We start from the raw sequence: 19290 nt of genomic DNA on the forward strand, positions 1-19290 counted from the left end.
CAGGAGTGGGAGCCTTGGCTGTCCGTCAAGCCTGTCCACATCTGCCTCAGGGTCTTGTGTGGACAGAGTGGAGCTTCGGGGTCCTTCCCTGCTCTGTGAACCCCGGGGGCCTCTGATGACCGTCCTGTGCTCGCTTTGCCCTAATATCTAACTTCTTATTCCTCCTCATTAGCAGAGCCCCCAAACGTCAGCAGGCACATTTCCCAGCCTTCTTCATGGGCAGGTGTGGCCACATGACTAAGTTCTGGCTAATGGGGCAAACAAAGGTATTGTGTGTGGCTTCTGAGTTGTGCTCTTGGGAGTGGGGGCTAATTGCCCTTCTCTGGACCCCTCTTTCTACTGCTGAATTTAACTGTGATGACTGGACCAGGAGCAGCTATCATGGGCCAAGAGGTAAGTGAGTAGGAATTACACAGAGCTGATCACTGATCTTTAAGTCATTACTCAGATACCATCTTTTCCTGGGGGCACCCTGGACCAACCCCATTGGTAGTTTCACCTAACTAGACCCCTTCTTTGTTTGCCTCTTTGCCACAGCTCTTATCTCTGCCTCTCTTCTAGAATGCATGCCTCAAAGAGGCAGGGATTTCTGTCTCCTCTGCTACCTGCATGGCCTGGCATAGCTAGGCACTAGTGAATATTTGTTGAACAAATGAATGTGCAAAAGATGTTGCATATTGTAAAGTGCTATACCAAAAACATGAAGTGGTAGCAATACTAACACAAAATTAGCATGGGGCTGGTACATGTGTTGCCGGTGCCCATAAACAGAGTGGGCTAGCTCTTGCCCACATTCCCTATCTGGTGCATTGCTCCCGAACCTCCCGGTCTCACTCCTGACTTCTGCTCCAACAGGTAGAAGTCTGAGGCTGAGACCAGCGGCCTGACCTCCTGGGCCAAGTGCTGAACACCTAACGGTCAAGAGGCCAGAGTTGGGGGATGGGAGGATGCCAGGCCAGGGTGTCCCTCCCCCAGACCCCATGGTCCAGGAGGTCTCCACCGTCCTCACTCCAGGAAACTCTGGCACCCACTCCTTGTGACTGGTCCCTGGCTGCCATTCGGCCGCTGGGGGTGGTCGCTGTCCCAGACCAGAGCGGTCTCCAGCATCCGCTGGCAGGCTTGTCCCGGGCCCTGGCACTGACCCCTGCTGCCTGGGTCCGGGGAGGGGTGTCTTCAAGGTCTTGCAGCGAGATCCCCCAAGGCGCTGCTGTTCTGAAGGGACACTGGCTGGGAAATCGAGGCTGTCGTGCCTCACGGAGGGAATGTGCCGCTTTCCCGAGTGACTGCGTCCCCAGGCACACGCTCCTACTTGTCCTGGCCGCCGCCTCCCCGCTCCCCGCCGGGTCTCCTCTTCCCCCTCCATGGCCCCCCCACCCCGGGTCCTTGCAACGCTGGGTTCCTGAGGCGGGCTCTGCCCCCGCGCCAGCCCCGCCCCCGACCCCGCCCCGACCCCGCCCCCCCAGCGCGGACCCGGGCCCCGCCCTCGGCCGCACCGGCCCGGCTCAGCCCCGCAGCTTTGGCGGCGGCCGGGGACCTGGAGGCTGGGGCTGGCGCTCGGGCCACCATGTCCCAGCGCTTCGTGGTGACCCCCGCGGCGAGCGGGGCGGGGGACGCGGGGCTCAGGCCCGAGGGCGGGGGCAGCCAGTTCCCCAGCCCCGGCCGGGCCCCGGGTCGCGACCCCGCGGCCGCCCCCGAGACGCCGAGGGTGGACGCGCTGCCCATCCTGCGCTACTGCCGCGAGCCGAGCCGCTACGGTAGGTGCGGGCCACGCGGGGACGCCCAACGAGGGCGCGCGGCCACCCCGTCTGCGCGGCGGAGCCGGGCGGGCGCGCACCCGGAGGGTCGCAGACGAGGCCCCAGGGCGCCGGGCCGGCGGGAGCGCTGCCCGGGCGCTGGCCTCGGCGACGGCCGCGGTGGCTGGGTCGTCAGCGCCGGGGTGAGCTGGTGTGGCGCGTGCCCTGCGGGCTTCTCTGGGGACCGCGGCGGGCTCGGCCCCGACGCCCCCGCTTTCTGCCCAGTCCTTCGCCCTGGAGGGGGATGCGAGTCCCTGGGCCCTTGTGAAAGCTCCCGGGCACCCTCTGACCTCACTGCCCCTGGAGCGCAGGGCGTGCAGTGCAAGTCAGGGTGCAAGTGTGCGGGGAGTGGTGGGCGCTCAGAGCCCACGGCGGCAACGCTGCCGTTCCTCCTGTCTGGGTGAAGACACCCAGGGGTCAGCGAGGCCCGCGGGGCCTGGACAGCGCTCTGGTCAGTTACTTGGTTTGTGCCCCCAGTGGACTCCCCACCCGCTCGCCTTTAATCATCAAACTTCTACCAGCAACTTTCCTTTGGTTTTGAGGATTGTGGTCTGAAGGCCCTGAGAAGTGCAGGTGGGCACCTCAGTGATCCCTGCCCTGACCGGCTGTACTGGGGAGACGTTGCTGCATGGACCGCGGCCTCTGGCACAGGCCGGCGCCCCACAGCCCTGGGTGGGGGCGGGTGCAAAGAGGACAGGCAAAGGCGGGTTCCCAGCAGCTCTGGGTCTGACTGGATTCTGAGAGGCCCTTGCCCTCTAGCCTCAGGCGGCTCCTGGGGGCAGATGGTCCTGCGGCTGCCCTTGGTCTGTGATTTGCCCGCCCCTTTGGGAGCCAGAGCTTCCACCTCTGGGCTGATGTCTGAACAACCTGCAGCTTCTCAGGAGCCCAGGCGTTTCCTGCAGGTCAGCAGGGGGAGGTGGGTCTCTGGACAGAGGGGCCTCAGTCTGCGACGCCCCCAACATAGGGGGCTCAGTGCGCGCAGTGAGAGCTGAGAGTGCCAGGGGTTTTGAATTCTCTCCCACAAGGCCTTTATTGACTTACTCGGGAAATTCTTTAACACGGAGATGAACTCTGAGCCGTGCCTCCCTCGTAAGCTCAGGCGTTCTGAGGCGCTGGGTGCGCGTGTGCGCGCACGAGCACACGCACACATGTGCACGTGCCCCCTCTCAAGGACTGCATTGGTCCAGACAGGTGGTGGGCACTGGGGGGTGTGCCCACAGGTTCCGCTCTGAGCCTAGCTGTCACCTGGGGGCAGCCAGTTCTCGGGTCCTCTTAACCTTGGGGGCCATTGTTTGCGCTCCAGGAGGCGTAGTGGCCGTGGGCAAGGCAGAGGGGCACCCTCCCGCCTGTGCCCCTGCTTACCCGGGAGCACCCTCCTCTCGTTTGCTCTGTGAGCAGTGATTCTGCTGTTAATCGATTTCTATGAGTCAGAACAACTAATTATTTCTGGGACTGCCGGCTCCTGTGTTCTGAGGAAAATCGCTTTGACAAAAGGGGTCAATAGAGACTTCTTGGAGACCGTGGATGAGAAAAGAGCCCCTGGCCGGGGCAGGTGGTCCTCCTGACGTGTGGCTGGCAGCAGGGAGAGAGCGGCCTCTCCACTGCCCGTCCTGGGAGACCCCAAGGCCCCAGCCTGGGCTTGCTGGCCCTGCCATGGTCTTCCCCCCAGGAACTGGGGCCTCAGAGGCCATGGCTTTGCCTCTTGGCAGGAACATGGACTCTCAGTGGGCCCTGTCCTGGCGTGGAGCTGTTCTGCCCAGCAGCGTGCAGGTCCCGGCTCCCCAGGACTGGCCCTCCAGGTCCTCCTCAAACCTCGTCCCCTCTCCTGGCCCCCTCTGCCCCGCTTGTCCTGGGCTCCTAGCATGCTGGCCTGTCCCACTCGGGAAAGGGTCTGGTGCCGGGAGACACGCTCCGGTCTCAGCTTGTCCTCTGCCCTCCGAGCTCCTGGTATGTTCATCCTCATGCTGACGAGGAGAAGGGCATGGCTCCAGAGTCCTCGAGGTGGTAGATGGGAGACAGGGGGCTGTTTGGGGCCAGGGAAACTCTCCCGACCCTACAGCCCCCCCACTCCCACCTTCACCTCTTCTCGTGGGCCTGCGGTCCAAGTGGTTAGACCTCCCTCCTCCCCCATCCGGCCGCGCCAGCCCTCGGGTGTGGGGCGATTCTGAGCCGGGGCCACGCTGTGCTCTTGCCCCTGGCTGTCGCGGTTGCCGATACACCACCGGGCTCCAGTGGGGCGGCAGTTATAGGGGCGCGGTTCCAACCAGCGATCAGTCAGCTGATAGTGTGCCGTGCCCGCTGCAGGAGAACAAAAGACTGATTATTTGAGAGACGCTGCCGATAAGACAACGTGCACCAAGTTTAAAGAGCAACTCGGGTTCTGTGGAGCACCTTTGCATGGTGGGGCACCCGCCCTGCATTGCCCTCCCGGAGGCTTCTGTGTACTAATGAGGGGGCTTTCGAACCCAGGACGACGCGCAGCCTCTTGGCACGGAGACGCCTCGTGCTGTGTCAGGACCCCGCCGGCTCCGAATCGGCCAGGCTAAGCACCCGACTTTGCCCTTCGACCAGCTCCCCTCCAGTGAGTCTGCTTGTTGTGCATTTGTGTATGACAGGCGCTTCGAGTGGGGGCACGCTTCTCTCTGCCGAGGGACCGGACATGATCCCAGCTCCTGGCGCCCCCATCCCTGGGTCCCTGCGAGCCGGTGTTTCCTGGGCACACACCGGTCTGCTGCGCACTGTGCCGAGTCCCGTTCCATCGTCGAGGGTGGCAGGGTTTGTGCTGGGGGTGAGGGGAGGCTTCTTCACCCCAGGAGGCGGGGGTGCTGTCACCAGGCCACCTGCCTGCCCTTCCTGGCTGCACCACGGATCTGCATGTGCCAGGCGGGAGGGAGATGAGCTCGGGACCGTGCAACTGGGCAGGGATGGGCTGCCATAGCACCGCCACTTTGGGAGGTGCCAGAGGTGAGGTGGCTGAACTGGGGCTGCCCCCCACCCCATTCCCAGGAAAGCTGCCAGTGCCGTTCCTTTGTGGGATCGCAGTGGGGGCCGCAGATCCAGAGTCAAGACGTGGAGGACCTGCCCTGCCCGCCCAGCCTGCCCTGCAGGAAGGGCAGGGACAGAGGGAGCCTGGCCTGAAAGGAGGCCGCCCTGAGGCCACAGCCACCCACCTGCCCCTGCAACGCAGGGCCACACTCCTCGGAGCTCGGCTCCCCAGAGGCCCGACTCCCCTCAGCCCCCTCCCCGTCTCAGGTCTGGGCGGGTTGGGGGGTACATCAGACAGAGGCTTGACCCTGAGACAGGTCCTCCGGCCCCTGCTGTCTCCGCGGGCGCTCTGAGCCCGTGCTCCTGGGGAGGCCAGGGCAGCCCCTCGCTGAGGCAGGTGGACCCTCACGCGGCTCCTGGTTTCCGCCCTGCACTGGGGTGGAGGCCCGTTTCCAGCCCCTGTTGCAAGGTCGACTTTCTGTTTCTCTGAAGGTGCCTTGGGGGGGAGGCCTCAGAGTCCCACAGACGCTCAGATGACACCTGGGGGGCTGGTCGCGCAGGCCTGTTGTTCAGAACGTTCGAGCGGGTTTGCACGTGTGTCTGTGTGCATCTGTGTCCACGTGCGTGTGCCTGTGAGTGTCTCTTGTCGTGTCGGGGCGTGACCGCATGTGTGGCTCTTCGCTGCTGGAGGGGGAGGTGAGGGTCGGCCGCTGAGCCTGAGAACCTGCTCGGCCAGAGGGGCATCGTGTGTCTGAAGGGGGACGCTCCCTCAAGAGCTGGGACCTGGGAACCTGGGAACACCGGATGAGGCTGGGAGCTGTCATCCAGCACGCGGCTGGCCCCCCACACTGCTGTCCCCGGGGAACGGGCCCCCCGCTCACCATCTGAGCCAGGCCCTCCGCGCAGTCTGTGAGCCCCAGGAGAGCCCCCCTCCCCACCCGGACCCTGCGTCTGCACTTCTTGCGACTTTACAAGTGGGTCATAGGTTTCTGCTTCGGGTTTGTGTCAGGGGCACGTCCCGGTTCCCCGACCGATGTTGGTGCTTTCTCGTCAGGTAGGAGGCTCAGCACCGCTCCTGGCTGCCCAGGAAGCCATGAGCCCGAGTCCAGGGTGTGGGCTGCCCAGCTCTGGTGTCAGAGAACCCGCCACCCCGCTGGGCAGACTCTGTTCTCTTTTTACTTAAATATTTCATGGGTGCAGCCCTCGTGTTGGTTCTTATGGAGCAGCTCTGTCCAGAGCACACTCCCGGGCTGTCAGTCGGCCCGGGAGCTCTCCCCTTGGTGGTTTCTAGCTCGCTGACAAAAACACTTGAGGGCACGTCCCTCACTTCCCTCCTTGCTACTTCTGCTCCCTTTGGCATCCTTTTCATGGGGGGGTGGTGTGGTTTTGGCGGCACTAACTCCCATTAAACATCAAAATGACACTGTGTCTGTGTTCAACTGGCCACACCGCCGTCCTTAACCCACGGGGGCTGCGCGTGGGCAGGCCCAGGACCCCGGCAGGAGTCCTGTGTGCCGTGCCTACCCAGGGCCCCCAGTGGCCCTGCATGCGCCTCCTCCCACCTGGGCCTCTGGCCCCGTGAGCAAGGGCTGCACTGTACAAACATGGGCTCGGGCTGGGGGTCCCAGACGTGTGTCCACGGATGTTAGCTACCATACAAGTGTGGCAGAAAGGTGGACAGAAGATGTGGTCCTGCCACGCGCTGGAGTATTGTCCCGCCTTCCAAAGGAGGGACGGACGTCCTGACACCTGTTACAGCAGAGACGGACTTGAGGACACTGCTCAGTGAGACCGGGCTGTCACGGGGGACACAGGGCCCCTCACCGGAGGCCCCCGGAGGAGTCCCGTCCACAGAGACACAGGGGAGGGCCCGGGGGCTACAGGCGGGCTGGGAGAGAGGGTTTCACGAGGACAGAAGTTCAGGAGAGGGGAGGTGGGGATGGCTGCACAACACTGCACGTGCTGAGTTCCACTGTATACAGAATGGCTTTAGGTCAGATCTGTTTTACCACAATCAAAAGAGCGAACAGGAGAGAGGGTGAGAGGAAACCGAATTCGTCCCCTCCCTGACCCGCTGCTTCCGGCAGGCAGGCAAGCAGTGTCTGGTTTTCCGGAGGAGGAGGAGGTCACTTTGATTAAGTCCCTTCTCCCCGGTGGGGCTCTCGCCAGGGTCCTTTTCATCTAAATTACTCTCTGCAAAAGGTGCGAGTTCAGGCCTTTTGCAGGAGATGTTTTTGTCCAGGGACCTTCCTGCTTCAAGCAGGCGCTGGTGTGGCCTTTCCGGGCTGGTCCTGGAGTAGGAGAGGGGCGGCAGGCTCGCAGTGCTGGGGTCGGGGAGGGGCTCGGGCGTGGCTGAAGGCCTGGGAGACCCCTCCTCGCCCTATCCCCCTGAGCCTGCTTCTGCAGGGACCAAGAAGGAGCTCTAGGCCTCAGTCACCCAGCTGGGAAGGCCCCTTCTCCCTGGACACCCCAGGGACAGCCTGTCCTGGCCGCTGGGCCCGTGGCCCCCCTCACCCAGGAGCAGGAGGCCGAGTTCTCCAGTGGGAAGGAAGGGCAGGTGCAGGGCACTGGGGTGGCCCCTCCAGCCGCCGGGTCCTCCCTCACCAGGGGCTGCTGGGTCTGCCCTTTGCTCGGCATGGTGGCCGGTCCCTAGAAATGGGGACAGCGCTGCGGGCTGCACTTCTACCTTCCAGATGCAGCACAGAGGGGCTTTTTGCCCGAGTTGGCCTTGGGGGGCGGGGGGTGGGGACCCAGCCTCCTGCCCCTGGAGAGACCTGAGCCCCGCACAGGGGGCAAGACGGGCCGTGGCCCCAGACGGCCCCCTGGGTTGTCTGGCCGTGTTCAGCCACAGGCAGGATCGGGTGTGTGCGTGTGTGTGAGTCCTTCCTGCCTGCAGAGCCAGGGGACAGGGCTTGCCCCCTGGTGGAGACTGCTTCTGCATGATGTCATCCAGAGTCAGGCAGGGGCACCTGGGAGGCTCCGTCGGTCAAGCGTGCGACTCTTGATTTCGGCTCAGGTCATGACCTCAGGGTCGTGGGGTTGAGCCCTGTGTAGGGCTCCGCGCTGGGTAGGAAGCCTGCTTGGGATCCCCCCTCTCCCTCTTGTGCCCCTGCTTGCCCTCTCTCTCTCTCCCTCCTGCCCCTCAGGCCCACGTGGCCCCCAGTCCTCGCTGGTCACAGGGAGCCTGAGCTCTTCCTTCTGCCGCAGCCCCGGGCCTGGTGCCACCCCCCAGTGGGCAGAGTGGGTGCCTCAGGGCATCGGGTGCTGGGAGAAGTTCCCTGGAAGCTGTGATAGAGCCATGATGCTCACCTGAGAAAACGTGGACAGTGTTGTATTCCGGGGCCCCAGAGAAGTGGAGCCAGCAGGATGTGTGCGTGCAGAGAGAGAGCGGTTCCAAGGATTGGAGTAGTACGTGCAGCCGTGGTTTAGTGAGTCCAAAGTCTGCAGCGTGGGCCAGCAGGCAGGAGACGCGGGGAAGGCTGCAGTGCCCGCGGGCCGCCTGCCGGCAGGGTTCCTTCCTGCCTGGGGAGGTCAGCCCCTGTCCTGCCAGGCCGTCAACTGATTGGACGAGGCCCACCTGTGTCAGGGAGGACTCAGAGCTCATCACTTTCAATGTTAATCTCATCCAAAAGCATCTTCACAGAAACACCCGGAATAATGTGTGACCTCGTGCTGGGCACCGAGGCCCAGGCAAGCGGACACGCACAGTGAACCGTCACAATAATGGAAAGAAAACATGCTCAGAAGTAGTCCCTGTGAAAAAGCCTCTCTGGGCTGTGTCTGCGTGTCCACAGTCACGTGGCTGCATCCTCATGGTGTACCTGCTCTTTCCAACTTTACCTCTTAATGTATTGGAAATGCTTTTTCTGAATAAAAATGCCTTTATTCTTTTTATTCTTTGGCTCTGGCTTTTAGAGGACGGCATTAGAAACCAACAGAACACAAAGCTCAAGGCAGTAAGACTTCTCGCTTTCGGTGAGTCTACCTCAAAGCTGGCTGTTTAGTTGCCAGTCCTTCTGGGTGTTTTAGGTTTTTTCCAAAACCTGTGCTGCTGGCTACTCCTTTTAGGGCTGTGGAGAAACACACCTGTGTCGCATCTCAGCGGCCGCTGTTCGGGAGGGACCCGCTTCCCACACCGTGACCCCTGCAGAGGGGTGCTCCCACGTGTCCCCAGCCGCTGGCTGAGACCTGTGGCCGCCGTGGACACAGCAGAGCAGGCTTTGTGGGAGTGGGGCTCGCCCGTGGCCGTGGCAGGTGTGCCCTGGCGGTGGTGGGGCCGGGTGTCCCTGACCCATCATGTTTGTGGCTGACGCTAGTCTCATGGGCTCTGTGTCAAGGGCTGAACGGATACCTTAGTATTCGTTCGTGAGCTTGGAAAGTCTGTTACCTTCAGAGGCTCAGAGAGGAGACATGGCCTGGGGGTGGCGGTGAGGTTGCCTCAGATGGCAGGGAAGGGCGGCAGGTGGGAGGCTGGGACCCAGGGCCTGTTTTTCCTGTTTACTCAGATGGTCACTTCTGAAACACCGTTGCAGCAACTTGCCGCGTGTCTCCGTCGGGAGTTAAGTGCCCCCCCCCCCACCGTGACCCGTGCACACACTGGGTGGTGAGCTTTTGCACTTAATTGACGGTGCGGGGCTGTGGCATCTGCTCCCTGGGCGACATTTGGCAGTTGCCCACGGGCAGTCGGCCTGCCCTCCACCCCTGCGCAGTTGGGGCTGGACACACCTCTCTCTCTGGTTCAATCCCTGGGACACCAGTGCTCAGACCCAGGCAGGCTGGGCTGGGGAGGGCCTGGCTGGGAGGCCATTTAAAGTCGGGTTGGAATGGGTGACGCCAGTGGGTCACAGGGCCCAGGTGGCTGAAGACGCCCCTGCACTGGCCTGGGGGCCAAGGAGACGTGGAGCTGGTGGGATTATCTCCCTTGCCGCCGCCCGCACCCCTTGACTGCCCTCGGTGGAGGCCGGCGGGCCTTTTCGGATGCTCTCTGTGAGGACCGTGGGGTTCGGCCTGCCTGAGCTCAGGACGCAGGTTCAGGGCACCGTCCGTGGAAAAGCCAGGATGTCAGGGAGAACCCCAGAAAACCAACGGAGCTCACATAGGCTACTTACCTCAAAGCGTCTCCTGTTTTCATTTGAGAGGAATGCCATGGAATGTTCTGGAGCTCCAAAGGCTTACCTTCCCGGGCTGTGGGAGACTCTGCCGTCCAGAAGTCGCTTCCAGGGCACGTGTGTCCCACGCGCGGCTGTCTCCTGACGGCACCCCCCACCCCGCATCGGTGCCTTGCTCCGCCCTGTCCCCAGCCTCACCGAGCTCGCGCACGGAAGTGGAGAATGGGCCGGGTGAGGTCCGTTGTAGGCTTCCGTCGTCCGTGTGCTTTTATGTGTTCTGAACTCTGCACACGTGGCCCAACGAGCAGGAGCCGCCGGAAGAGTTGGGGGTGTGGGGGGGCCGTGGTAACCCCTCCGGGTCGGTGGTCCGTGTGGGGCAGGCGGTGCTGTGGGCCGTGAGCTCAGTGGCGGGGAGGGGAGACAGAGCTGGAGATGAGGAGGGGACGGTGGTGACTTCCGTCTCCCCGTGGGGTCGTCCCTGCCTGGGGAGGGTGTGGAGGCCGCTCAGGCTGGCAGCGTGGGGTGGCCCATCCTCGGGTGGCCAGCAGGGCCCAGGGGCTGGGAGGCCGGGCCAGGTGCGGCTCGGGAGGGACACGGTGGGCATGCTCGCGTGGCTGGGCAGTGCCTTCTTTCGGGCGCGGGGAGCGGTGGTCTCTCCAGGGTGACACAGTCCACGACTCCTTCATGCTCCAGCAGGACTCGCGTGGTCGCGCCGCAGCATCCAAAGAACAGACTCAGAACAAAGCTCCTTTCTCTCCTGCCACGTGGCGCCAGAGCCCTGTTCCTTCCTTCAGTCATTCCCTGGCTCACTCATTCCTCCGTCCTCGGGGCCTGAGCTGTCCCACACACCCATGCTCTATCCCCTATGGCAGCCGCCAGCCACGGGTGGCCGTGGAGCTCGTGGAATGTGGCTGGTGCAACTAAGAACTGGATTTAAATCTTTTGAATTTTTAACTAATTCGAATTTAAACTCAACCAACCGCCTGTGCTCGGTGGCTGCTGAATTGCACGGCGTGGGCCCGGTGCTGGGGGCGGAAGGGAGCACGTGCCCAAGCCCGCAGCTCCAGGAGCTTGCACTCCAGGCCACGGCCCGTGAGCAGGGCCGACGGCTCTGGGGGTCCTGGCCCCGGCATCTCAGAGTGGGACTGCCCTTGGAGATGGTCTTTAAAGAGGTGATGAACAGAGCCACGGAGGGGCGACCACATGAGGACACAGGTCACGGACAGAGGCCTCGGGAGTAACAGCCTCCAGGATGTGAGACCACGCAGGAGGGTTGTCTGTGCCCCCAGCCGGGGCTGTCCGTTCTGCTGCCGCAGCTAAGATAACACGTGGGCTCTGGTAGCCAGTGCACGCCCCCTCCCCCGTTCCCCCAGCGGGGGCTGAGTCGGCTCAGCCTCCTCCGCCATGAAGCTCCCGCGAGCAGCCTCCCGCTGTGGTCCACCATGAGGTCACTGAGCCCATCAGAGCCAGCGCAGGGACCCTGCCTCACCTGGACCAAGCTCCCTTCCCTGCTCCACCTGCATCGGGCTCCCCCCCCCCCCCATGGCCACCTGAGCCCTCCCCAGGGCCCGGCTCCTCCTCACTGCCTCTTGTTGCTTGGAGACCTGAGAGTTCTTGTCCCGCTAGACTACAGAGCAGAGGGTGGCGAGGGCCAGCTACGCCGGTGGTCAGGCACACTGGTCAGCCCCCACCCGCCTCGCTGGGGGGCTGCTGGGAGGGGCTTGAGGGGAGCAGGTGATGCCAGCAGCCCTCCTCCATCCCATGCACCTGTGCCCACCAGGCCTGGGGACGCTGATGACCTGAGGGATAACCAGACACAGAGCTGCCCAGGGATGCAGATCAGTGGTCAGCATCACCCTTTGGAGACTCCAGGGATCCCCACCCCGCCCGATGCCACCACCTGGGGAAAACTGGCCAAGATCAGGGGCTGCCTCCTCCGGACAGCAGCCTGCCTGAATTCACACAGACCTGTGGCTCCCTACCCCTGGGTGGGGGCTGTAGGGTCCTGTGGGTCTGGGTGTCCCCTTAGAGCCATCACAAGGTCACGTCCCAGACGGCTGTGGACAAGGCCCCCCACGTTGGCCCGTAGGAAGTATGGACCTGCTCCCATGCACACACCTCTCTGCAGGGTTCAGAGCCACCCGTGAATCCGGCCTAGGCTGAGGGACCCCTGGGAGCTCGCCAGTCAGCTACAGACATGGGCCCCTGGTCCACACAGCCAGGTCGAGAGCTGTGTTTCCCGAGGGTCTGCTGAGGATGGCTCCTTCGGGGGTGCTGACCGATGCAGAGAAGCAGTGAACCCCTTGCCCCTCCCCACCTCGAGCACCCTGGCCCGAAACTGCTCCTCTGGCGTTAAGCCTGTCCCATGCCTTGGATGCACGGGGACTCAGCGATGTTCTGGGAGGCAGAGGGCATATTCTGGCATGCCCGGCACCTGTGGCCAGAGGCTCCGCTGAGCCCTTCCTGGGACTGGTGACCCGAGTCATATGCGTCAGAAACTGCTTTAGGGACGTGGAGAAATTGCTCTGGTTGCTTCAGAGCCCACCTAGGTGTTCCAGAGGGTAGGAATGAGATGCGCCCTAGGACAGAGCGGGAAGGGGGCTCACAGGACCCCACCCCCCAAAGGCAAGCAGGCCTGCTGGTGGGAGGGGGCAGGGTTGCAGAAACGGCTGCCCGAGGGGCCAAGCAAGGCCATGCTGTCTGCCGTGGGCAGGGGGCTGAGAGTGGATGCCTGCCGAGGACTGTTGGGGTTTGCTGAGCCCCCCTCTCCTCTGTGCCCACCCTCCAGGGACCACCTCTTTCGGGCTGGGCTGGGCCTCGCTGTCCCCTGCTCTCGGCTGGGGGCTGGGACCTCCTGAGGATGAGGTTGCCTTCCTGCCCTGCCCCCTCCTGCCTCCCCGTGTGCTGCCTTCAGCCCCCGCTCTGTGTGTGGGCCCATGGGTCACCGTCCCGGCTCCCCTCTGTGGGAAGCCTTGCCAGCCTCCTGCCAAGGCCCAGGAAGGCCCCCCTTCCCCTCCTCCTGCTTGTGGACTGTGAGTGGGAGACAGGACTGGCCCAGAGGGAGAGAATGGAGCCTGGCTTGTGGGACCATCGGGGGTCCCAGAATGCACCTGCTGTGGCCTGAGCCCCTCCACCCCAGCAGCCCTTCCAAACTGGGGACCTCAGCTGTCCCCCTTTGAAAGGCCAGACGGTGGGTGGGGGCCCACTAGGGACAGGGCACCGTGGATCTCTTGCCTGGGAGCTGCTCCCTTGAGGACACATGTTTTATGACCAGAACTGTGAGCATGTGGCAGAAAGCCCAGCATTCCAGGTGAGATCGTGGCAACCGGGGTTTACCAGCCCATCCCACAGTCCGAGATGGTCTCACTCTGTGCACAAGGCTGCAGAGGAGCTTTGGGGAATGACCCTCCTTGAGCCCCCTCCCTGGGAACCAAGTTTTTCCAGGTTTGGGCCTTATCCTGCGTTAGTTTTGAGGCTGGTGGTAGGCTGGATGGTGGCCCCCCAAAGATATGTCCACATCCTAACTCCTGGCTCCTGTAAATGGGACCTGATTTGGGAAAAGTGTCCTTGCAAACGGGATTAGGTTAGGGACATGGGGGTGAGAGGTCATCCCGGGTTATCTGGTGGTCCTGAGTCCAACAACCAACGTCCGTAAAAGAGACCCAGAGGAAGACACAGACGCACAGGGGAGAGACCACCTGAGGAGGAGACAGAGGTCGGAGTGCCGGGCCACCAGGCAGAGGCAGGAGGGACCGTCCCCTGTGGCCTCCCGAGGGAGTGGGGCCCTGCGACACCTGGCTGTCGGACGTGTGGCCCCAGGGCCCTGAGAGCCAGCCTCGCGGTCTGTGGCTCTGCGTTACAGCCGCCCCAAGGTACTGGTCCAGGCTCTCAGTGGTGCTGGAGGGGCTGTTTGGGTTCACCTGGGAGCTGTTTCTGGAATGCTCCTGGGCTCTGGGGATGCGGGTGCAGAAGGAGAGCAGAAGAAAGTCCTGGCCCTCCCTCCCCGGACCCTCAGCGTGCCCCAGTCCGTGGCATCTTTGTGGCCGGCACAGGGGCTCCTGCAGGTGCTCCTTCTCTGGGGATTGGGCTCGGGTCCCACTGCATCTGCAGGGATGGAGGGGAGCCAAGGGCGAGCAGCCCCCAGCCCATCCTGGAGCACCCACCCTCGGCCCGGGAGCTGGGCAATCCTCCCGAGTGCCAAGCCCCACGGAGGCACCTTCTCTCAGGCTTCGTGGGGCCTCAGCCAGCAGTCCCTGGAGGGGGAGGCTGGACCCCAGCAGGGAAGTGACAGCTGTGTCCCAGAGCAAGTGGCCAGTGAAGAGGGCTGAGGGGCACTGGAGGGGCCTGCGGAGGCTGGGACCCGACCCTGAAGTGCAGGCCGCTCTCCAGCCTCCTAGGAAACCCCGGAGCAGGTTGCTCTGCCGCCGAGGCCGCGGGGACCCCTGTGTCCCCTTCCACCAGAGCCCCTCCCTGCGCAGACCCCACAGGACCCCGCGGTGGGGTCCCCTGCAGAACCAACGTGGCCGGCCCTGCCTGCCCCTCACGCGCATCTGCACGGACGTGCCGCGGAACATGGGCCTGCACGGGCCTCGGCCAGCGCCCCAGGGAAGCCGGGCAGGCTCCTAAGTCAGTGACCGCCTTTACAGACGCAGAGGCTGCTCCTCTCCCCGTGCTCCCTGTGCCCCCCCCCCCCCCCAGGGTGGCCCGGCTGTGCTTTATCACCAAGAGTCGTTTGACCTTTGCTGACACGGGGTGACCTGCGCTGCTTGGAAGCCAGGCTGTGACTGTGGCATCGAGCCCCTGGTGAGCGCCCCGTGGGGACGCTGGTGTGGAGCCTGCAGCAGAACCCGAGTGGGACGAAGGATTCGGGGTGCTGGCGGGGGCCAGGAGGGGCTGTGCTGCCGGCCACCTGTCCTTTCGTACCTGTGTGCACACAGCCCAGTTCCGTGTGCAGGTGCCTGGGGGTGAGACCGCTACACAAAGCAGGTGTGGGGGTTTCGGACAGGAAGGGCCCGGCAGGCTGTGTACGTCTCTCTCACTTTATGTGCAGGCAGGGTATTTGTGGGCTTGGGGCACCGGCGTACATTTTAGCTGCCGTGTGCTGGCTTGGTGCTTTCCCCTTCCTGCCGGGCTGACCGTGGCAGAGCGCCAAGGGCAACCCCATTGAGGTGTGGACTTGCCCAGTTCCGGGGACACATCCGGTTGTGCACTGCATGCAGTTGTCTTGGGAGGGGGTCGCACACCCGCGAGGGGCTCCCAGTCCACTTTGCAGAGGGTGGCACCTGGACGGGCCCCCCAGGCCGAGGGGGGTGCAGGAGAGGCCACTGCAGGTGCAGGATAGCCGGGGGCGGCGTGGCAGGTGGTCTGAGGAGTCTGGGCAGGGCTGGGGGATGAGGGCACACGGCAGCAGGGCCTTGGGGCTGGCTGAGGCCCCGGCGGGCACCCACCACCCTGGGGCTGGGCGGGTCCGGGTCGCAGCGTCAGGTGTGGGGCACGGCTTGGAGAACGGGGCTGGGGCTTCTCCCCATGAACGGCGTTCTGCACAGGTTTTCTCAGCCCCAACGTGATGATAGTCACCCAACCCAAGTGAAGGATGTGTGGCTTTAGTGATCATGGGAAATGGCCCAGCAGAATGCACTCTGTGGTCTCAGAAACGTGTGTGTCCCCTACCAAGGGTCAGGCCCTGAACCAGATGCGAGGGGGGCAGGCCTGGCTCAGATCCAGGCGTGAGGAGCCGCCTCCCTCTCAGCCCTGACTGTGAGTTCAGATGATGCGCTGGAGCGAGCAGGAAGGGCCTTGAGTGCAAAGGCTGCTTCTGGGAAGAGGTGCCCTAAGCTGCCCAGATGTCTAGCCCAAGGGCAGCAGTGCAAAGGCCCTGGGGCAGTGCCGATGTCAGGATGGGGCCTTGGATGTGAAGAACACCTGGGGTGGCCACTGGCAGAGCATGCTGTGGGGAGGGGGTGGTCCATCACCTGTAGGGCACACAGGCCCAGGCAGGCCGGGGAATGGGAGAGCGTCACGGCAGAGAGGGGGTTTCGGTCCGCTCGGGATGTGGGGGGGAGTGCGGCGGAGCCAGCCTCCTGTGTGGTTGGTTAGGCGATCGAGTGGTCGGTCCTGAGTTGGATGTGGGGCAGTCACTGACCAAGTCTTGACCGTCTGGACTGATCGCTGCCAAGGTTGTGGGCAGGGTCCCGTCGTCCGTTTCTGTGTGGTGAGGGGAGCAGGCTCTGGGTCATTCCTGGACTCGGACTTCTGTTTGCTTGTTTGTTTTCAGGTTTCTGAGAGGTGGGTGGACAGCCCTTGCAGTGGAGGGGAGGGACACAGTGGCCTCGAGGTGACCGGTGGAAAGTGGCTGGCCGTGCACCATGGGGCACATCCGCCACAGTCCCAGAGAAGAACTTTCTCCAAGAGCAAAGGCCCTGTGGCCGCCAGTGTGGGGCATGGTTTGCAGGTGGAGGCTGACTCCTGAGAATGGAGGCCTCAGTGCTTGGCAGGAGACACCGGAGGGCAGTGCGGAGGGCTCACTCTCCAGGTTTGGGGGTTCTTCCTCCCTACCCCATGCGCTGGCAGAATGAGGAAAGAAGCAGACAGACAAGGGCCTGCTGGTTTCTTTCCCTCTCCGGGCCCCAGTGGCCTCCCTCTCGGCTCCCCGGTGGGGGGGGGGGGTTCTGTTCTGAGGGAAGGTCCCGCGGATGCTGAGTCCTGGGCGAGGGGACTGGCCCGCGGCTCCGCGGCCACGACTGTGGCCTGCCCTTCGCACCTGGAGCCTGCCCGGGAAGCGTTCTGCTGGGGGCACCCTTGCCTGTCTTGCAGGAGATCCTGTTGACTCTAAAACATGAGGAAAACATGCGCGTAATTGCTAGTCCAGGCCGCTCCGGGCTCTTGCCTAATTCCCTCCCGGGGACCTGCAGGGCAGGGTGTCCAGGGAGTACTGGAAGATCTTCCGCTCCCTGGGAGAGGCAGGCTGGCGGGGACCCTGAGGCCGCCACACCTCGGAAGGCCGAGCCTGTCCACCTGCGCGCCCACCTGATGCCCTGAGCACGGGGTGGCCAGACCCAGCAACCAGCCGCGCAGGCGGGACCCGTGACCTTCCCGTTTCAGTAGACACAAGTAATTCTTGGCATAAGCAAGATGCGGGACCGACCTCACCCAAGCAAAGCTCAGTATTTATCTGAAATTCCAGTTTGGCCGAGTGCCCTGTGTCGGTCTCACAAGCCCCGTGGGGAGCCCTCCAACCACGAGGTTCTTGTAGAGCTGGCTGGTTTTAGGGCTGGTGATGGCCCTGGGTCCTGAAGCGGAGGAGGCTGGGAGCCCGCGTAGTGAACGCGACCTGGACCTGTGTGGATGTTGGGACAGGCCCAGCCGGCAAGCGTGGGCTCCAGGGCTGGTCCCGAGAGACGGTGAGGGCTCCTCACGTGGGGGGGTCACCGCAGAAGGGCAGGAGCTGGTGCCGTTGACGCAGGGGGTTCGGGGCCCTGAGTCCAGTGTCGCTTTTGGGGGTCGGCTCCTGGGGTCACTCTGCCCATCTCCCCGGAGACCGGGGCTGTGCGGAGAGGAGACCGTGGGCCTGGCCCGCTCTGCTGCCCCCCGGGACCTGTGGTGATGGCCCACAGGGGGCTATGCGGGACCCTGCGGGCCTGTGTGTATCCCAGGCTGGCGAGATGCGGAGTTTCCGGAACCTTCTGCGCGCAGTGCAGACACTTGGCTCTCTAGGGCAGGCTCCGTGGAGGTGGGAGGTTTCTGAAACTGGAGGGCAGTGCCGGGCCCGGCAGGCGAGTACCAGGGCGACCAGTAGGGGTCAGGCGAGCACCACGGGAGGAGGGGTCAAAGTCAGGCCTGTGTCCTGTGGCCCGGCCGCCTTGTCCTTGGGTCACCTCTGAGAACCTGTCTGCACACCAGACCCCTTGTTCATTTGAGATCCTGCCGGGAGGCCAGGGGTCCAGGGAGGAGTTCCAGAAAGTTCCAGGCCAGGCTCCCACCCCTCCCCCAGCAGTGCTCGGGCCTCTCCCCACCCTGCGAATCCAGCCCCACCACCCTCCCTGGTCAGGGTCCCGCCAGGGTCTGTGACGCTGCCCCTGAAGCCGCGGAGGCTCTGGCCCAGGACACTCACCTGGGGACCCCGCCCCAGGCTGGAGCAAGTGCTGTGGCCTCCAAAGGTTCTGAGGGTCCTAGAGCGGCCCATGGTGGCAGCCTCGAGGGGACAGCTGGGTGGTCACCACGGCAGCCTCGTGTGCACCAAACAAATGCAGTTTCAGGTGATTTCCTGTGTATTTTCTCAACTAGATCCAGAGATAAAGTCATGGAGGGGGGTTTGCTAACTTCCTTCTTTGGGACAGAGGTGGGGTGTGTGCGGGGCTGACCCTGCGTGGACGCCCCACCCCCGCACGTCCGACCCGGGTCCGTGGGCTCTGCAGTGGCACTGGCACGGGAACCTGAGGACCGGGTGACCACGGGCAGCACAGGACCTCCCACCTCTGACCTAGCAGCTTTTCCTCTTGCAGCCCCAGGTCTGCGCAGGGCTCCGCGGGATCTGTGAGCACCACCACCCAGAACCTTCTGTTCCCGTGGAACACCCACCGGGGTCCAGGCTGGGGCTCTGCCCTGGGGCAGCGTCCCTGTCGCTGGCTCCTGGGGGCCTGCAGGTTCACCCGTGTGGGGCTTGGAGGCTCTGGCCAGGCCCCTGGTCAAGGCCGGTGGGACCCTGGGGGCCCTGCGGCTTCTCCTACTCTGGTGGGGCCTGGTACCCCAGGGGGCGCTGGAGGGCAGAGCAGGAAGCCCCAGAAATCCCTGGGGTCTCGGGCTGACCCTGCATGGTCCCTAGGTGACTCTCCTGATGGCCTGGGGCAGGTGCAGGGGCTTCACGGGACCCCGCCCCCCGGGGAGGAGAGGTGTCAGGTGCCCCTGTGTGCTCCGGCTTTCACTGCAGGGACCCGAGGCCCTGCCCAGCCTGGCAACTCTCCCCACGCTCAGACTTGCTTGGTTGGAACTACACGGGCTTCCAACATTTAGTCTTCAATTGCGGCAAAATATACAAAGCACACTCATGCTCGGCCCTGCATGTCCGCGGCCCCCTCCCCACCTCACCGTCCCCCGGGTGACCCTCCTCCACACAAAGGCTGGGGCTGCTCCTTGGACCGGGGGTCCAGTGTCCCTGCCCGGCCACTGGTGTGGTACATGTGGCCACAGAGCCCAGCGTGGGTGTATTTGCTCAGACAGAGCTGTTTACTTTCCAAACACTCGCAGCCCCACCTGGTGCCACCCGGGCGTGTCCAAGCTGGATACAGAGGCAGGAGGCAAGGCTTTCCCTGAAGCCGTGAGGTGCCTAGGTGGATGCCACATCCGGCCTGTGCCCCGTACCCCGGGAATGCACAGGGGGGCAGCAGGATGGCCTCGTGGTGGCTGGA

At 63.9% G+C, this 19290-nt stretch overlaps 1 protein-coding gene across 1 annotated transcript in view; it reads left to right on the top strand.

Annotated features, from left to right (window-relative positions):
- The first annotated feature begins 1542 nt into the window (after positions 1-1542).
- The window catches only part of SLC12A7 (solute carrier family 12 member 7), a 70699-nt gene continuing 52951 nt past the window's right edge, over positions 1543-19290 (top strand). Inside the window, exon 1 of the mRNA XM_073891110.1 lies at positions 1543-1754. Coding sequence (XP_073747211.1) covers positions 1565-1754 — 190 coding nt within the window. The 5' untranslated portion in view covers positions 1543-1564. The remainder of the gene's footprint in view (positions 1755-19290) is intronic.

This window comes from Callorhinus ursinus, unplaced genomic scaffold, assembly GCF_003265705.2.
Source record: "Callorhinus ursinus isolate GAN/ISIS: 27379988/994484 unplaced genomic scaffold, GSC_fseal_2.0 scaffold3, whole genome shotgun sequence".
Classification (NCBI taxonomy): domain Eukaryota; kingdom Metazoa; phylum Chordata; class Mammalia; order Carnivora; family Otariidae; genus Callorhinus; species Callorhinus ursinus.